This window comes from Otolemur garnettii, unplaced genomic scaffold (assembly GCF_000181295.1).
Source record: "Otolemur garnettii isolate 467f Iridium unplaced genomic scaffold, OtoGar3 scaffold00077, whole genome shotgun sequence".
Taxonomy (NCBI): Eukaryota; Metazoa; Chordata; class Mammalia; order Primates; family Galagidae; genus Otolemur; species Otolemur garnettii.
The window spans coordinates 3,116,578-3,131,848 of record NW_003852472.1 but is presented as its reverse complement, the minus strand read 5'-3'; the positions used below and the strand labels follow the sequence as shown (position 1 = coordinate 3,131,848).

The 15,271-nt window shown below is 51.4% G+C and overlaps 1 protein-coding gene across 1 annotated transcript in view; it reads right to left on the bottom strand.

Annotated features, from left to right (window-relative positions):
• Positions 1-15,271, bottom strand: part of CLIP2 (CAP-Gly domain containing linker protein 2) — a 57,070-nt gene that overhangs the window by 13,193 nt on the left and 28,606 nt on the right. The window contains exons 7-10 of the mRNA XM_003794254.2: positions 13,664-13,724; positions 6,810-6,914; positions 3,980-4,915; positions 1,387-1,444 (exon numbers count right to left, since the gene is read on the bottom strand). Coding sequence (XP_003794302.1) covers positions 1,387-1,444; positions 3,980-4,915; positions 6,810-6,914; positions 13,664-13,724 — 1,160 coding nt within the window. The remainder of the gene's footprint in view (positions 1-1,386; positions 1,445-3,979; positions 4,916-6,809; positions 6,915-13,663; positions 13,725-15,271) is intronic.

The window sequence follows — 15,271 nt, the reverse complement described above, 5'->3', positions numbered from 1 at the left end:
AAAAAATAGCCAGGCATTGTGGCGGACCTGTGGTCCCAGCTACTTGGGAGGTAGAGGCAGGAGACTCGCTTGAGCCCAGGAGTTGTAGGTTGCTGTGAGCTGATGCCAGGGCATTCTACCCAGGGTGACAGCTTGAGGCTCAGTCTCAAAAATAAAATAAAATAAAAAGTGTCCTTCCCTGGGAGAAGAGAGAGGGAAGGCTCTCCCATAGGAGACCTCAAGGCACGTTGCATGCAGATCTCAGTGGCTGTCATGGGTTGTGGGGAGAGGAAGATAGAGAAGTACTTCTAATCAGTACAAAGTCTCCTTCAGGGGATGTTTTGGAACTATGCAGAGGTGGTGGCTGCACCATATTTGTGAATGTACCAAATGCAACTGAACTGTTCACTTTAAAATGATTGTTTCCCTTTTTTTTTTTTTGCGGTTTTCAGCTGGAGTTGGGTTTGAACCCACCACCTCCTACATATGGGGCTGGCGCCCTACTCCTCTGAGCCACTGGCACTGCCCTAAAATGATTTTTTTTTTAATATTAAGTTCATCTTAATTAAAAAAAAATAGCTGAGGCTGGGTGTGGTGGTTTATGCCTATAATTCCAGCACTTTGGGAAGCTGAGCCAGGAAGATCATTTGAGGCTAGGAGTTTGAGATGGACCTACGCAATACACCAAGACCAAGTCTCTGGGGGAAAAAAGGCCAACCACAAAGGAAAACATCATGTTTGTAGTGTCATATATAAAGAGTTTCTAAAAATTAGCAGAAAGATCAATAACCCAATCAGAAAAAATGGGGCAAAGCAGAAATGGAAACAGAAATACCTCTTAACTTGATTCACATAAAGGAAAGGTTGAGTTTCTACCAGAGCAGGACTGGAGAGATTCGACAAGTGTTAGTGGAAAACTGGCTAATTCCACAGCGTCACCTCCACCTGACGGAAGAGCCTGCACCACAATAGCTTATATTATTGACAGGGACTATCTCCAAGATACACTGCTCAACATAAGTATGGGAGGCAAAGCGCCATTTGTGGTACCTCACTGCTTGTAGGTGCATAAAATGTTTCTGGAAAGGGGGTATAAGATGGCTAACACCATGCCTTCAGGAAGGGTTAGGGAACACTTAGTATATGTCCTTTGAACTATCTGAAGTTTATATCTGTTTTGAAAAATAAAGTCAGACCAAATGAATAATAAAGTACTTAGCACGACGCCTGGCACCTGACACACGGACCTGCTCCCCTCCTCACTCGCAGGAGTGAACGGCTCACTGCACAGGGAGGCCACACTCACTAAATGGCAGAGGACACAAAACAAAATGTGACCAGCTGGAAGGAAGAACTGGCCAGCCTTTTCCAAATCCCAGGGTCCCACCCAGCCCAGCGGCCACTTACCTTCCAGAGTTTCCTTCGTCCTGATCGTCTCTTCCGAAATGCTGTTCGACTCAATCACCTGGAAGAAGAGCCCCTGTAAGGGGTCGCTTGCCTTTCCCCTCAGTACCCCCTGGCCAGCCTAGCAGCTGGACCTTCGTATGCACACCCCTCCCCTACAAAAGGCAGCCTGAGTGACAGACTCAGGGACCTGACGCCATGGCAGGGAGTGCTTATGTGCACACAGAGGAGCCCTGCTTGCTCCCAGCTCTCCTGAATTCTGCCTGTGCAGCTTCTGGGTGAATATCTCCTCCTCCTTCCTTTGTTGAAAACATGTATTACATTAAATAAATATCTTTTTCCCTGGGACGCCTATAGAGATTTGTCCTGGGAATCTCTATCTCCCAGTCTTGGCTTCCTATCCACAAAACAAGTATCTGCTGCCATGGGTCAGCGTGTGTACAGCGTGTCTGGGGCCACCTCCTGGGGAGACTTCAATAAATCCTAGTTCTTTTTTCTCCAACACTTCTTTTTAAGAATAGATCCAACTGTCAGAAAAGAAAGGATTAAAAAAAAAAAAATCACCCTGGCAAGTATAACCATGAGAAAAGTCAAAAGACAACCAATAGGCTCTCGGCTACTTCTTGGCAGAAGTTTCCAATCTCCTGCCCAAGCTGGATGCCCTCTCTCTGAGCCTGTGGTTGGCTAGAGTCACCACTGCAGATCAAGGCAGCACTGGGCTGAGCAGTTACCTCCATCATTTTGCTGCTCCGATTTCTGTTCAGACTTCCCAAGTTCTGTTTTAGTCTCAAATGGAATTATCTGAGCCCCCTTGAACATAATTTATATATACTGCAGTGAAGATGAGGCATGCCTTAAACAGAATTCTTTTAAAAAATTCCATATTAAATACACGAGACCCCAAATTCAAATTCAGTTGTCCCTGGAACTAGACTTCTGAATCCAGGGACATAATAGGTCAGAGTGAGGTCCCAATGTGTGTGTGGAAAATCAAAAGATGGGGACTTCTCACCTGAGGTCACTACTTGGCCCCAGAGACCCTGGGTAGGGGGCAACCTCAAGCCTTTGTTGTGTCCCACGCTCTGTGGAACCACAGCAGCCAAATCTCCCCTGCTAAGGAGATCCAGGTCCTTGGGTGCAGGCCTGTCTCTTCCTGCCCTGAGCAGAGAATCAGGACAGACATGTGCACATATGCTAATTTGGGTTTCTAGGGGATCCAGGTCCTGGGTGCAGGCCTGTCTCCTCCTGCCCTGAGCAGAGAATCAGGACAGACATGTGCACATATGCTAATTTGGGTTTCTTCCTTTTCATTCATCTAAAGATCTGAGGAGGGAGTGCACTTGCTAAAAACTGTCCCTCCCTGTCACCCAATGGGCACAATTTAAGGGTATATGGCATACCGTCTGGGCACAACTATAACCATATCTAACAAATGAAAACACTGTAACCTAATTGTACCCTCATATTAATCTGAAAAAAGTAAAATAAAAAAAAAATAATAAGTGTCTTCCCTGGGAAAAGAGGAGGGAAGGCTCTCCCATAGGAAACCGCAAGGCACACAGATCTGCTTTTACCCAAAAGGGCGTCCTAGACTTAGAACTCCTAAAAACTTACTGCCCATGTGCTTAGCTCTGGTTTAAGTGTGCTTAGAGGAATCAGGAGCTCAAAAAACACTGAGTAGTGCCTTGTAAACAGGCAACTGCCAGCCTGATGCTAGCCTTCCCTCCTTCTAAGGGGTGATTTTTGGTGTTCTGAGTACCTTCCATCAACCTCACAGGCAGTGGCGCTGGATACCTCTGCCACCAATGTGCTGGGGACCTGGGCAAGTTATTCCATCTTGGAGTCTTGGTTTGCTTAATTATGAAATGGAGCCAATACTGACCCACGCAGTTAAAAGGTGAAATGGAGCAATGTGGGGCCTGGCACAGGTGTGGCACCACTGCAGCAGGCATGACCCGGGCTACCTGGGTGCTGGCCTCTCAGAGGGACTGGGAGATTGCTGAGATGCTAGAAAGATGTTTTGGGGATTTCTAGACTTGGAGTAAAACTGATATTGGTGGCAGTAGCCTCTCTAGGGGAAGCTTCCCCCAGCTTTCCAGACCCCACTCCAGAACAGCAACTGTTCCACTGTTACTAAACCTCCTGAGGACTGGCAGAAGGGGTAACCCTCCATTCAGCACCTAGTTGGAGATGGGAAGCCCCAGTGATGGGGAGGGCTCTCCTCCACATCCCGACCAGCTTTAAGGTATAGAGCCTGGGGCCCCAGGTGCCAGGAAGGAGAGGATGGATGCCACAGTGAGGCCCACAAGCCAGCCCAGCAGGACAAGTCAGGCTGGGAGGCTGGAGGGAGTCTGTCCTCTGTACTGAAGCCACACCTCTCCAGCCTGCTCTGTGGAGGACCCAGCCAAGTCATTCAGACCATGTTGGGTTCCATAGCCAGTATGGCTTGCTGCCGGTCTACAGAGGTCTGGGGGGTTCCTTGTCTGAGCCAGGGCACCCCTTCCTGGCTGCCTCCAATGTTGGAAAAGAGAGGTCAGCAAACACCAAGCCCTTCCCACCCGGCCCTGAGGCCCCAGCAGGAAGGGCAGCAGCCTACATGGGAGTGCTGGGATGCGCACAGGGCCTCCAGCGCCTGCAGTCTGTTTTCGGCAACCAGGAGCTTCTCCCGCAGCCGCTCTGCCTCTTGCTTGCTCTGGGCTTCTGCCCGCTGCAGCAGCTCATAGTCCAGCATCTTCTTCTCGGCCAGCGAGATCTGCTCCTTGAGGAACTCAATAGCCTGAGCCTGGCCCCTGTACTCAGCATCCAGCTTCTCCAGCTCATGTACTCGCAGCTCAGCATCTCGGCGCTGGTCCTGGGCCTCCTGCAGCTCCAGCCGGTGCTGGCCGGCCTGTGCCTCCAATTGGGCCCGCCAGTGCTGCCGCAGCCCCGCCACCTCCTCCTGTGCCTCCTGCAGCCTCTGCCGCAGGGCCTCCTTCTCCTTCACGTGCACGGCCATCTCCAGGTCGTGCTTGGCGCGCAGATTGCCCAGCTCCAGCTGGTGCTCCATCTTGATCCCCTCCATCACAGCCTTCAGCTCCCCAATCTCCTTCTGCTGGGCGCCTGGGCCCGAGCTGAGAGTGGCCTTGAGGTCCTCCAGGGACTTCTGGTGGTCAGAGGCCAGAGAGTCTAGCTTGGACTTCCAGTTGTCCATGAGTCCCATGTTCTCACTGGTGGCCTGCTGGACCTTGTCCTTGAGGTCAGCCACCTCCTGTGCATACTTATCGTTGGCTGCCCGGAGCTTGTCCACCTCCACCTGGTAGGCCTTCAGTGCCTTCTCATACTTGTCCCGTAGCACCCCGCTCTCCCGCTGGTGCTCCTTGCTGGCTGACAGCAACCGCTCCCGCAGCCGCAGGATCTCAGCAGCATCAGGGTGGTCCGGGGGTGGCGGGCCCGAGTGCAACAGACACTGCTGCAGCTCCTCGATCTCGCCACGGCGTAGGCTTAGCTCCTCTTCTAGCTGCATCACTCGCGACTTCTCAGCCACTGTGGTCAGCTGCCAGAGAGAAGGAGACAGGGGTCAGCAGGTCAGCCAGAGGGCGAGGAGGACAGTCTGGAGGGGGGTCCTTATCATTTCACCATTTAAGGATGCCCACCCTAAAGGGAAGGACGTGAGAAGGAAGGGCACCCACTGCCACCTGCGTGCCATGGGACACAGAGGCCCTGCCCACCACAGCTTCCAGAAAGACTCCCTTGGCTCATGCCCCAGTGACTCAGGAAGCTAGCTATTCCCTCTGTCTTCAGTGGCTTGGGACAACTCAGCAGTTAAAAGAAACCACCCATTTGAGGTTATGGCTTTATGTTAACATTATTTTTAAGAAGCAGAGGCTGGCGGTGTCCATAGCTCAGTGGGTAGGGTGCCAGCTGCATACACCAAGGCTGGCGGGTTCGAACTCGGCCTGGGCCAGCTAAAACAACAATGACAACTGCAACAAAAAAAAATAACCAGGTGTTATGGTGGGCACCTATAGTCCCAGCTACTTGGGAGTTTGAGGCAAGAGAATCGCTTAAGCTCAGGAGTTTGAGGTTGTTGTGAGCTGTGACACCATGGCACTCTACCCAGGGCAACAGCTTGAGACTCTGTCTCAAAAAAAAAAAAGCAGCAGAAGCTGCAGGGTAAATTCTACATCATCTTGCCCTAGAAAGGTCTCTAGCCAAGGAGCTGGCTGGCTGAAAGGGGTGGACAAGGACAGGTCCAGTTTAATGCCTAAAGCAAGAAAGAATGAAGGCAGCCAGACCTGTCTTTCAATGGAAAATCCTGGGATCAGAGGCCCCATCCCTCAACACCCACCTTGATGAATGGTCAAAGAAGTAGAAAACAATGTATTTTCAAGTTTTAAATTTTTTATGAGCTTAAACAATTTTCAGTTTAGTAAACCTGTTTCTGTTTCTTAATTAGGTTGAACCCTAGATCAAGATGCCTCTTTGTCTGGAGGGCTCCAGCTCCATCCCAGAGGGACTGGGTTGGTTTCTGCATGCAGCCTTCATGCACATGAGCTGTTACTGCACAAGCACAGGTCCTGGGCAATGGCCGTGTGTGCCAACAGAACCCTGCATGTCTCCAGATACCCACACTCATGCACACACCCACTTGTGTGCTGCAGCCAACATGCAAAAACTACCCACTGTCTACTACACACCCACACGCTGTTTATGGGGTGTTTTTCCTAATCACTGCTCACTGCCTGTTTAGCTCCCTCGACAGGAGAACTGCCACTAGACTGACTGCAGGGCTGGCCAGCTGTGTGGACGTGAGTGGTGGGCCTGGAGCATGGGACTCAGACTCTCACCCTGGGACTGGAAATCTCGCCCCCAAGCAGAGTTTTCTCAAAAGCCAGACCCTGGGCTGGCAGAGGCCCATCCCTAGGGACACCCTCACTCCCAAGTCTCCCCCACCTTCTTGGCCTTGAGTTCTTCAGTCCAGCCCCTCCTGCCATCACCTTTTAGATTCCCTGGCACAGAAAAACTGGGATCTGCAGATCCCAAATGTTCCCTGCTCCCTACTCTGCTGCCCTGAGCACCCTCAGCTGGGGAGACAGGAGGCATGGACATGCTATCTCTGTGCTCATGTAAGGGGAGAATGGCTCTTACATGACAAGTGGCCCAAAGCCTTGTCGTGGCAGTGTATGGCAGGGGTAGGGGGTTACATGACACTCTCAGCTATGGGGGCCATGAGTTGGGAAGCTAAGACCCGGAGAACAAAGGGCCCCCTCCCAGAACCATCACTCGACTGCGGAGCATAAGCACATTTCTGTATCTCGACTTTCTTCCTAGAGGGTATGCAAAAGAAAAACAATGATGACAGCAACCAAAGGCAGAGTAAATAATAAAAGAGAGAAGCCAAGGGGGGCGGTGGTGGGCACAGGCTGGCGGCCAGGTGGGCGCGTTACCCTGTTGTCCGCTAATTCTCTGAGCAGCCGCTCGGCCTGCGCCTTCTCCAGTAGCAGGCTCTGCTCCAGCTCCCCAATGCGCGCGTGTTCCAGCTGCGTCTGGGTCTGCTCCACCCAGGGTGGGACGTGGTGGGGGGATGGGGACACGGGAAGGGGCACGGGAACAAGGAAGCCAGAGAAACAGAGAGAAAGAAAGAGAGAGAGAGAGAGAGGAGGCGTCATCTTCTGTGAACAAGGTGAGGAGAGCAGGTCAGTGAGCCAGAATCACTCAGGAGAGCAGGGCCTGGGGGGTGCAGATGAGGTCTGACACTCCCTCTTTGCTGTGTCCTGGTGGGTTTGTATAGGGCACAGGTAAGGCTGCAGCAACCCTCCCTCACTGGCTCCTGCTGGGGATGGCAATGGGCACCCTGGTTCCCTCACCCCCAACAGCCTCTACCCTTGCAGGTACCACTCCCTATTCCTGGTGAAGGGCCCCAGCCTATTCCATCCCCCACTCAGCAGGATCCCATACATAGGAGGCCCTAGGGGTGATGATGAATAAGGACGCTAGGATTTCTGCTCCCCCAGGCTTGTGCTGAAGGTGGAAGAACCAACAGCATGGAAAGTTTTCAAAAATGTACCCATGCTATTGTGATTCTCTTGGCTGGGCCTCCTCGGTGGAGGCTGGGCTGTGCCTCTCACTGCCGGGCCCCATCAGTGCCCACCCCCTTGGGCCCCACAGAGCATGCCTGGTCTCCAGAAAGCACAAGGGCACTTTTGTCCCAGCTCCACAATATCCACTTCATACGCTGTCAAAGCCCAACATTCTCAGGGTGTCAAGACTGGCATTTGGGTTTCCCATAACAGATCTTCAGGAAGAAACAAGGAGGGTGAGGGCACTCCCTCCAGGGCACCCAGAGTGGGATGGAAACCAAGGTCATCCTGAGGAGACGTGAGAGGGTCTTCCTCAACCTCCAGGAGAGACAGGGCTGACACGGTTTGGGGCAGCAGCTCTGAAGAGGCAGGGCAGCACACAGGAGCAGAAACAATTATAAAAACCCAGAAGCTTATTCACTGGTGGTGGTACAAAAACCGATACCACCTGACTAGAAATACTCCTGTAATTCAGAACTATGAAGATGATTATGTCTTTTGACCTATTTCTTATATTTTCTAAAAGGAACAATAAAAAAGATTCCTGCCATCTCTCTTCTTCTCTCCTAAGAGGGCAGCTCCAGGGCCAACATGCAGTCAGACTCCACATCTTCTAGGAAATCACAGGCTGCTGCTGGTGGCTCAATCCCAGCCTCACAAGGCCTAGGCTCCCACCCCCGAAGGGCACAACAGCTCTGCCCAGACCTCACAGATGGGCATAAGAGAATGGGTGGAATGCCTCAGGTGCTTGCTTCATGTATGTAAGTCCATCCAGAGTTCAAGATGAGCTCTAGCCCTGGGGCACAGCAAGGGGGCAGTGTAGGGGAGGGCCAGCGGGTAGAGGGCAAGTTCTGGGTTGACTAGTGTCCCCCTAAATTTCCTGTAGTCCAACCACAGGCACTTAGGGACAGACGATAGGGGCACTGCTGAGGGCATGGTGAGTGGCGGCCGCTATACTCCTGGTATCCACCACTGTGGGGTCCCATGGAATTAACGTTCACAAAGCTATGGACGAGGTGCCTGGGGGCAGCGTAAGGGTTAATGTAATTTACCTCTTGCACTGCCTCTGGAACCCAACCCCAACATAAAGGGTGTCTCCCAGAGCACAGCAGAGAGGGGTCAGGCAGGGAGAGACAGGCTGAGGCTCAGCACCACCCAGCAACTCTGAGCAGAGTGAGACCTGGAACTTGCATTTCCAGCTGGCACTTTTACCCCTGAATCAGTCGGACTCCCTGGAGGGGAGGTGCAGATCTCCTGTACCAACACAGCAGTGAGGGAGGCTCTCAAAGAGTTGGGGGTGGGTGGGTGGGTGGGTCCTGTTTCCCTGCCCTAATTTCAATCCTGGAAATGCAGGCAAGCCTTGCCTATGGCCCTAGGCCTGTGGTTCCCGCCTTCTACTCACACATGCCATGTCTAGCCCACTCCTGAAGCACATAGCTGCTCGGGACACCTTTCAGGCAATTAACGGCTTATTTTATTAATAAATTTGGGGTATGGTTTCCCCAGAGATGCCAGAGGCTCCTGAGGATAGCAGCACCACACCCTCTTCTTGGAGCACCTCAGAGATATCTCAACAAATGGCTGATTCTACATTCATAAAACTGGTTCTGTTAAAATGGATATTCCTATGCAAATAGAAAATACTGGGCACGTTTAGTTAACAATGTAAAAACACAAACTCCCTGGATGATTAAACAATAAGAAAATCCCAATCCTGTCAAGTCAAAGTAGCTATAGACGTCCCCACCCAGGTAATGGCAGGGGGTGCACAAATGTTTTCATGATTGGCTGGGTGCAGTGGCTCATGCCTATAATCGCAGCACTTGGGAAGCCAAGGGGGATGGATTGCCGGAGCTTACAGGTTTGAGACCAGCCTGAGCCAGAGCAAGACCCCATCTCTAAAAAACAGTCAGGCACTGTAGTGGTGCCAGTAGTCCCAGCTACTTGGGAGGCTGAGGCCAAAGAATCACTTTAGCCCAGGAGTTTGAGGTTGCTGTGAGCTAGGATACCATAGCACTCTACTGAGGGTGACCAAGTGGCACTCTGTCTCAAAAAAAAATAAAAATAAATAAAAATAAAATGTTTTCATGATACAGAATGGCAATACCCACTGGAGAACCATAAAATATGCTCTCAGCCTATGACCCAGGAAGTCCACTCCTGGAAAAGCACCTGGCCATGTCCTGGCATGAACAAGAGACACACAGAGAAAGCTACCAGGTGACAGGGTCCCCACATGCAAGTGGCTTATATGCACTTGGGGGAGAGAGTGGTTGGGATGGAGATCAGAGAAGAAATGCAATTTATGGTGAGACCTGAAGGATAAGAAGGGACTCCCTGCACAAGGTGGGGCATGGAGGAAAAGGCAAATGCTTCAGGCAGGGGGACCAGCATGTGCAAAAGCCCAGAGGCAGGGCACAGCTTAGGGTGGTCTGGAAACAACAAAGACCCCAGCGTATCTGGATACATCAGGGCTGGACTGGAGGAGAGGTTGGTCCCTGAGGGTCTCCTCTGGGCCACTCTGCAGAGCCTGGACGGTATTTGCTGTCATGGTGCAGGATGTGTGAGCAGGGAAGGGGAAAGACCTTATTTATGTTTTTAAAACCTGTGGTCATAGGATGTTTGGGATATGAGAGAGGCCATGGGTCAGGGTACAGCTTAAAGAAGATTGGCTATGAGTTGATATCTGTTAAAGCTGGGTGATGAGTAAGTGGAAATTCATTATACCATCTTCTCCATTTCTGTCCAGGTTTAAAAACTTCCAACACTAAAAATGAAAAAGGTATTTTTAAAAAGACTATGCTGGCTTCAGTCTGAGAAACAGACATTGGGAAAAAAAGAGAGGAAGGAGAGAGGCTGCCTTAGTGCTGGCCCTGGTCCATGGAGGCTGCTGTCGGAATGTGAATTATTATGGAGACAAGGTCAAGAGGATTTTCGGTGGTGGGATGAGGGGAAGAGAAGGTTCAAGATGAGCTCTAGCTACGGTGCCTCAGTCACCACATGGACTGCAGGGCCAATTCCTGAGATGGGAACAGTAAGGGGGTGGTGTCAAGGAAGCCAAGGCGTAGAGGGCAAGTTGTAGGCTGACTAATGCCCCCCGAAATTTGATGCCCACTCAGAACCTCGGAATTGGCCTTGTTCAGAATAGGGTCTTTGTACACGTAATTAGTTACGATGAGGTCTGGATTAGGGTGGACCTGAAATCCATGATTATAAGGAAGCCACGTGAAGAGACACACAGGGAAAGCTGCCAGGTTGACGACTGGCAGAGATTGGCCTGACGTAGCTACAAGCTGAGGAACACTACAGTGCCAGCGATCCTGTGGAAAGCTAGGAGAGAAGCATGGAGCAGATTCTCCAACACCCTGGATCTGGATTTTTGGCCTTCAGAACCGTGAGAGCATACATTCGTGTTGTGGCAACGCATTACTGAAATCCCAAGAAATGCCTGTTCCTTACTCATCGGGGTGGGCATGCCAGTGTGGCACTGGGAGGAGGTGTGGGAATCACAAGGTTTATCCAGGGCATCTGTCTGAGCCCACAGACTGGCAACTCTCAGGGTGCATGCGGACCAGAGGAAAAGGGCCCAGGACTGAGTTCTTGGGCTGCTTGACATCCAGAGGTCAGAAAGGAGTGGGCATCAGCAGAGGAAGCTGGACGTTGGAAAGAGGGCACCTAGTGCAGCTGGGGAAGTGTGAATAGGAGAGGACATCACAAGTTGAGCTGCTCTTGGGAAGTTTTGCGATAAGGACATGCAGAGATGGATGATATAGCTAGAGGAGAGCAGGAGGCCAAGGAAGGATTCTGGTTTTTATTTTTTACTTTTAAGCTAGGTGGGGGTCACCTTCTGAGTACACTGCATGGGTATACAGCACACTTGGAAATAACTACAACCGGACTTTAACCTTACAAAAGCAAACTGTAACCTAATCGTATGTAGTCCCATATTAGTTTGAAATTTTAAAATTATAATTTTTTTAAAAAAGTAGATGGGGGTAGGTGGGACTTAGGGTCATTTTGCCTTCTGGTTGCCATAAATATGATCACAATTCAATGCATGCAATAAAAAAATGGCCACAATGGGACTCTACTGCACTTCCCACTGAACTAGCTGTCTCTGTCTGCCTGCTCCCTGCCTCTCCCAGCCAGGACTATTTGGTCTGGGTTGGACACCTGATCCAGAGCCAGGTAGCCCATTGGCTAACCTAGGGCCAGAGACTGTCATGGAGACAGTAGATAGATGGTAGGCTAGGCCAAGAGAAGGGTGTGGCTCTGCTAGGAGGCTGGAGACACAGTGAGACACAGACAGACAGACACAACCTAAGCTGGGACACTTGGGCACAGCTCCTGATGCTGTTTCTGGCTCCAGTTCCCCAGACAGCCAGACCTTGGGGCCGTGCAATTTCCTGCAGCCCTTTAGTAAGTCTACAGTGCTTTCCCCAGAAGCCCACCCCAGCCATGGAAAAGGCAGCCAAGAGTAAACACCGTGGCCTGTCCCCTTGGGGAAAACCTAACCAGAACACCCTGATGCTAGGCAGGCGCTCCTACTGAGGCTGTGCTCCCACAGCCCTTCTTTAAGCTCAGATAGCGACCCTAGGCAGATCATACATCTCCTCCCACCCCCAAACCAGTCTGTCACTAGCTGTCTCACCCCTGCCTCTCTTAACCTGGAACAGAAAACCCATTTACATACTTTTGCTGGCACGGAAGTAGAAGTCATAGGGGTCTTAATGTGGCTCTTTCATAATTTTAGAAACTGTAAATTCTAACCCACCTAATGGGTATGATTAATACCAGGGGTCCTCAAACCTTTTAAACAGGGAGTCAGTTCACTGCTCCTTAGACCACTGGAGGGCCGGACTGTGGGCCCCAGGACGAGTCGGCTGCTAAGTAGGACAGGCAACAATGGCAAAAACACCCGGATAAATGTCCTAGGCAGGCCGCATGTGGCCCATGGGCTGTAGTTTGAAGACGCCTGATTAATACTATTCAGATGATGGACACATATATACCCCTGACCCCCATGTGTCAAAAAGATTTGTACCTCCTTAATAAAATTTTTTTAAATGTAATTTTTGATTTGACCTCAGAAATGATCTAGTGCAGTGTTTCCCAAAGTGTGGTCCCTAGACCATCATCACCTGGGAACTTGTTGGGGTTCCATCCAGTCCTACTGGAAGTGGGGCCTGGCATTGTGTGTTTGAATAAGTCCTCCTGAGAGCCACCAATCCAGTTCGACCTCCTCATTTTACACATGAGGAAACTGAGGCCTGGGAAAGGGAAGAGGCCAATCAAGGCCAGAACCAGGCTATGGAGAGGGAATGAACTGTGTCCTACCCTACCTGATGGCTCCAGGAAGTCTCATCTTTCCTGGCCTCCTGCCTATTCAAATGTGGCCTCATGAGCCCTATGGTCTCTGCATGGCTTTATGAGGAGGGTTTAGGAGGTGGTCGCTTTACTAACTGCTCTGAGCACCTCTAGTCCCTCAGCTCAGAAAGGGGCGTCAGGGGCAGCACCTGTGGCTCAAAGGAGAAGGGCGCTGGCCCCATATGCTGGAGGTGGCAGGTTCAAACCCAGCCCCGGCCAAAAACTGCAAAAAAAAAAAAAAAGAAAGGGGCATCAGGTTGAAGGAGGAAAGATATAATCTTTGTCCAGATCTGTACGTCCAGGTGCCATAAGTGAGGAAAGACAGCTTCACCACCTTATGGGAGCGTCAGGAGTTGAGTACTGGTCCCTGGGATAGAAAGGACTTGGTCGAGTCCTTTTGCCTTTCTGAGCCTCAGTTTCTCCATCTATAAATTCTGTGACTACTTCCAGCCAAAATTTTACCTAGAATCCAAGAGGAACTAAGGGTTTAAAAGACACCATTAGGGCTGCTGCACAGCAAGAAGAGGTGGGGGAGTCCAGCCCTATGTCATTAGACCTAGTTCTATACCTTCCCTGCCCTCAGTCCATCCTGCCCATCTGCCCACCCCAGCCAGCTGCTGAGAGGAGAGCATAGCCATTCTGGGGCTCCTGGAGCGGAGCTGCATGTCCCCTGACATAACAGTCTCTTGTGGCCTGTACCTGCCCTCTTCATCCAGGGTGTAACCTCTGACCCTTCTCCATGTCTCCCTGTGATCCCTCCAGTCCCCTCCCGGGGAGCCCAGAAGTGCTGCCTGGACCTCATGGACATTTGCTGCAGCAAAGGCTGGGCCTGGGGAGGGGCCCTTGGTGGTTACCTCCAGGTCTCCCTTCGTGATGGATTCCTCCTCCACTCGGAACTGCAGATCCTCTACCTTCCTGTGGGGGGAGAGAAGGAGCTGACCCGGCTTTGTCCAGAATGCTGAGGCTCACCGAGTCAACAATGGCAGAGAGGTAAGGCATCAAAATGGCCCAGAGTCCATGCTCAGCCCAGGCAGAGGGGACTGTCCCAACAGAACAGGGACTTGCCCACAGTCCTATCACTGAGGGGGGCAGAACCTCCTACAAACCTCCATACTTCCAACATGCCAAACTACACTCTAAGCAGACACCAATGACTCTAAAATGGGGTGTTTCATGCAATGCCCTTCCTCCTTGGGGTGGTGAGGAGTAAGGACGCAGTAGATTGTAGAAGGAAGCAAAGTGATGTTAGTGAGAATGCTGTTTTTATCACTGCAGGGAACAGACACCACCACAAGGAACAATCTGTGCAGAGGGTGGAAGAAAGGAAGGGAGGACACAGGCCTCCTTCGCTGCTGACCCTGCTGTCATCCACAGGCCCCCAAATCAGGGGTTAAGTTCCCAATCTGCACTCTCTAGGCTGCTCCTGGGTGTAGAGAGCCCCAGCACCCTGCTGCTCAATGTTCTCATCCACACATGTGCCAACACAGTGGAGGGGAAAGACATAGGCCCACCTCATATTACAGCCACAACTAAGAGCTGTAAGCTGTTCTTACTGGGGAGTCTAGACAGCTCCCAGAATTCCAATAAGGAAACTGAGGCCCAGAGAGGGCAAGTGACCTGCCCAAGGTCACACAGCAAGTACAGGGCACTGCTGGAACTTGCACCCAAACCCCTCCCAAAACAACTCCCATGATCTCTTCAAGATCTGTTTGTTTGTCGGCATCAGGCGCATCGCCATGGGAACCAGATGTGTGGGCCCCGATGACTGTCTTAAGCAGATATAAATAAACCCTCATCTCCCCAAGTCAGACAGTAACAACAGCCTGTGGAACACATGGCTTGGCTGAAAGCCCAAAAAACAGACCCAAGTGGGGCTGCTAAACATGGGGCTGGTACTGCATGGAGGAAGGGGGGAGATGGTCATGAACTGGGAGGGAAAAGAGAATCCTTGAAAGGAGACAAACCCCTATCCACTGTCAGCTCTGTGTCCCACCAGGTGACCCAGGACCAAGTCAGGCCTGAGTCCCTACTGGTGGGGAGATGGGCTGTGCTGCATCTTTCAGCAGGTTTCTTAGGTCTTGTTAAAGCCCTTCTGCTCCTGTCCTTGGCCAGACACCTACCAGGGTGGGTGAGCACCTCCTCTCATCCCTGGAGCAGCCTCAAAAACACACAGATAGTACCACAATCCCCATATGCCAGTATGGCAGGGCACAAGAACCAGCATCCCCACCATGTCCCTTCCCTGTGCTCACTTTCCTCATGTGTGACATGGGGCAGTACCTGGCTCCTGGGCTAATAGTAAGATGGAAGGAAATGATGCCAGTGAAGCATGTAGCACAAGGCTGACACCAGGACACAAGGTGTCTCAGGAGTCCTCTGCTGCTGCTTCCTAGAGCCTCCATTTCCAACCATGTGAAACGAGAGCAGAACCCCAGGACAGGCGCTATGAACTCCTCTCACAA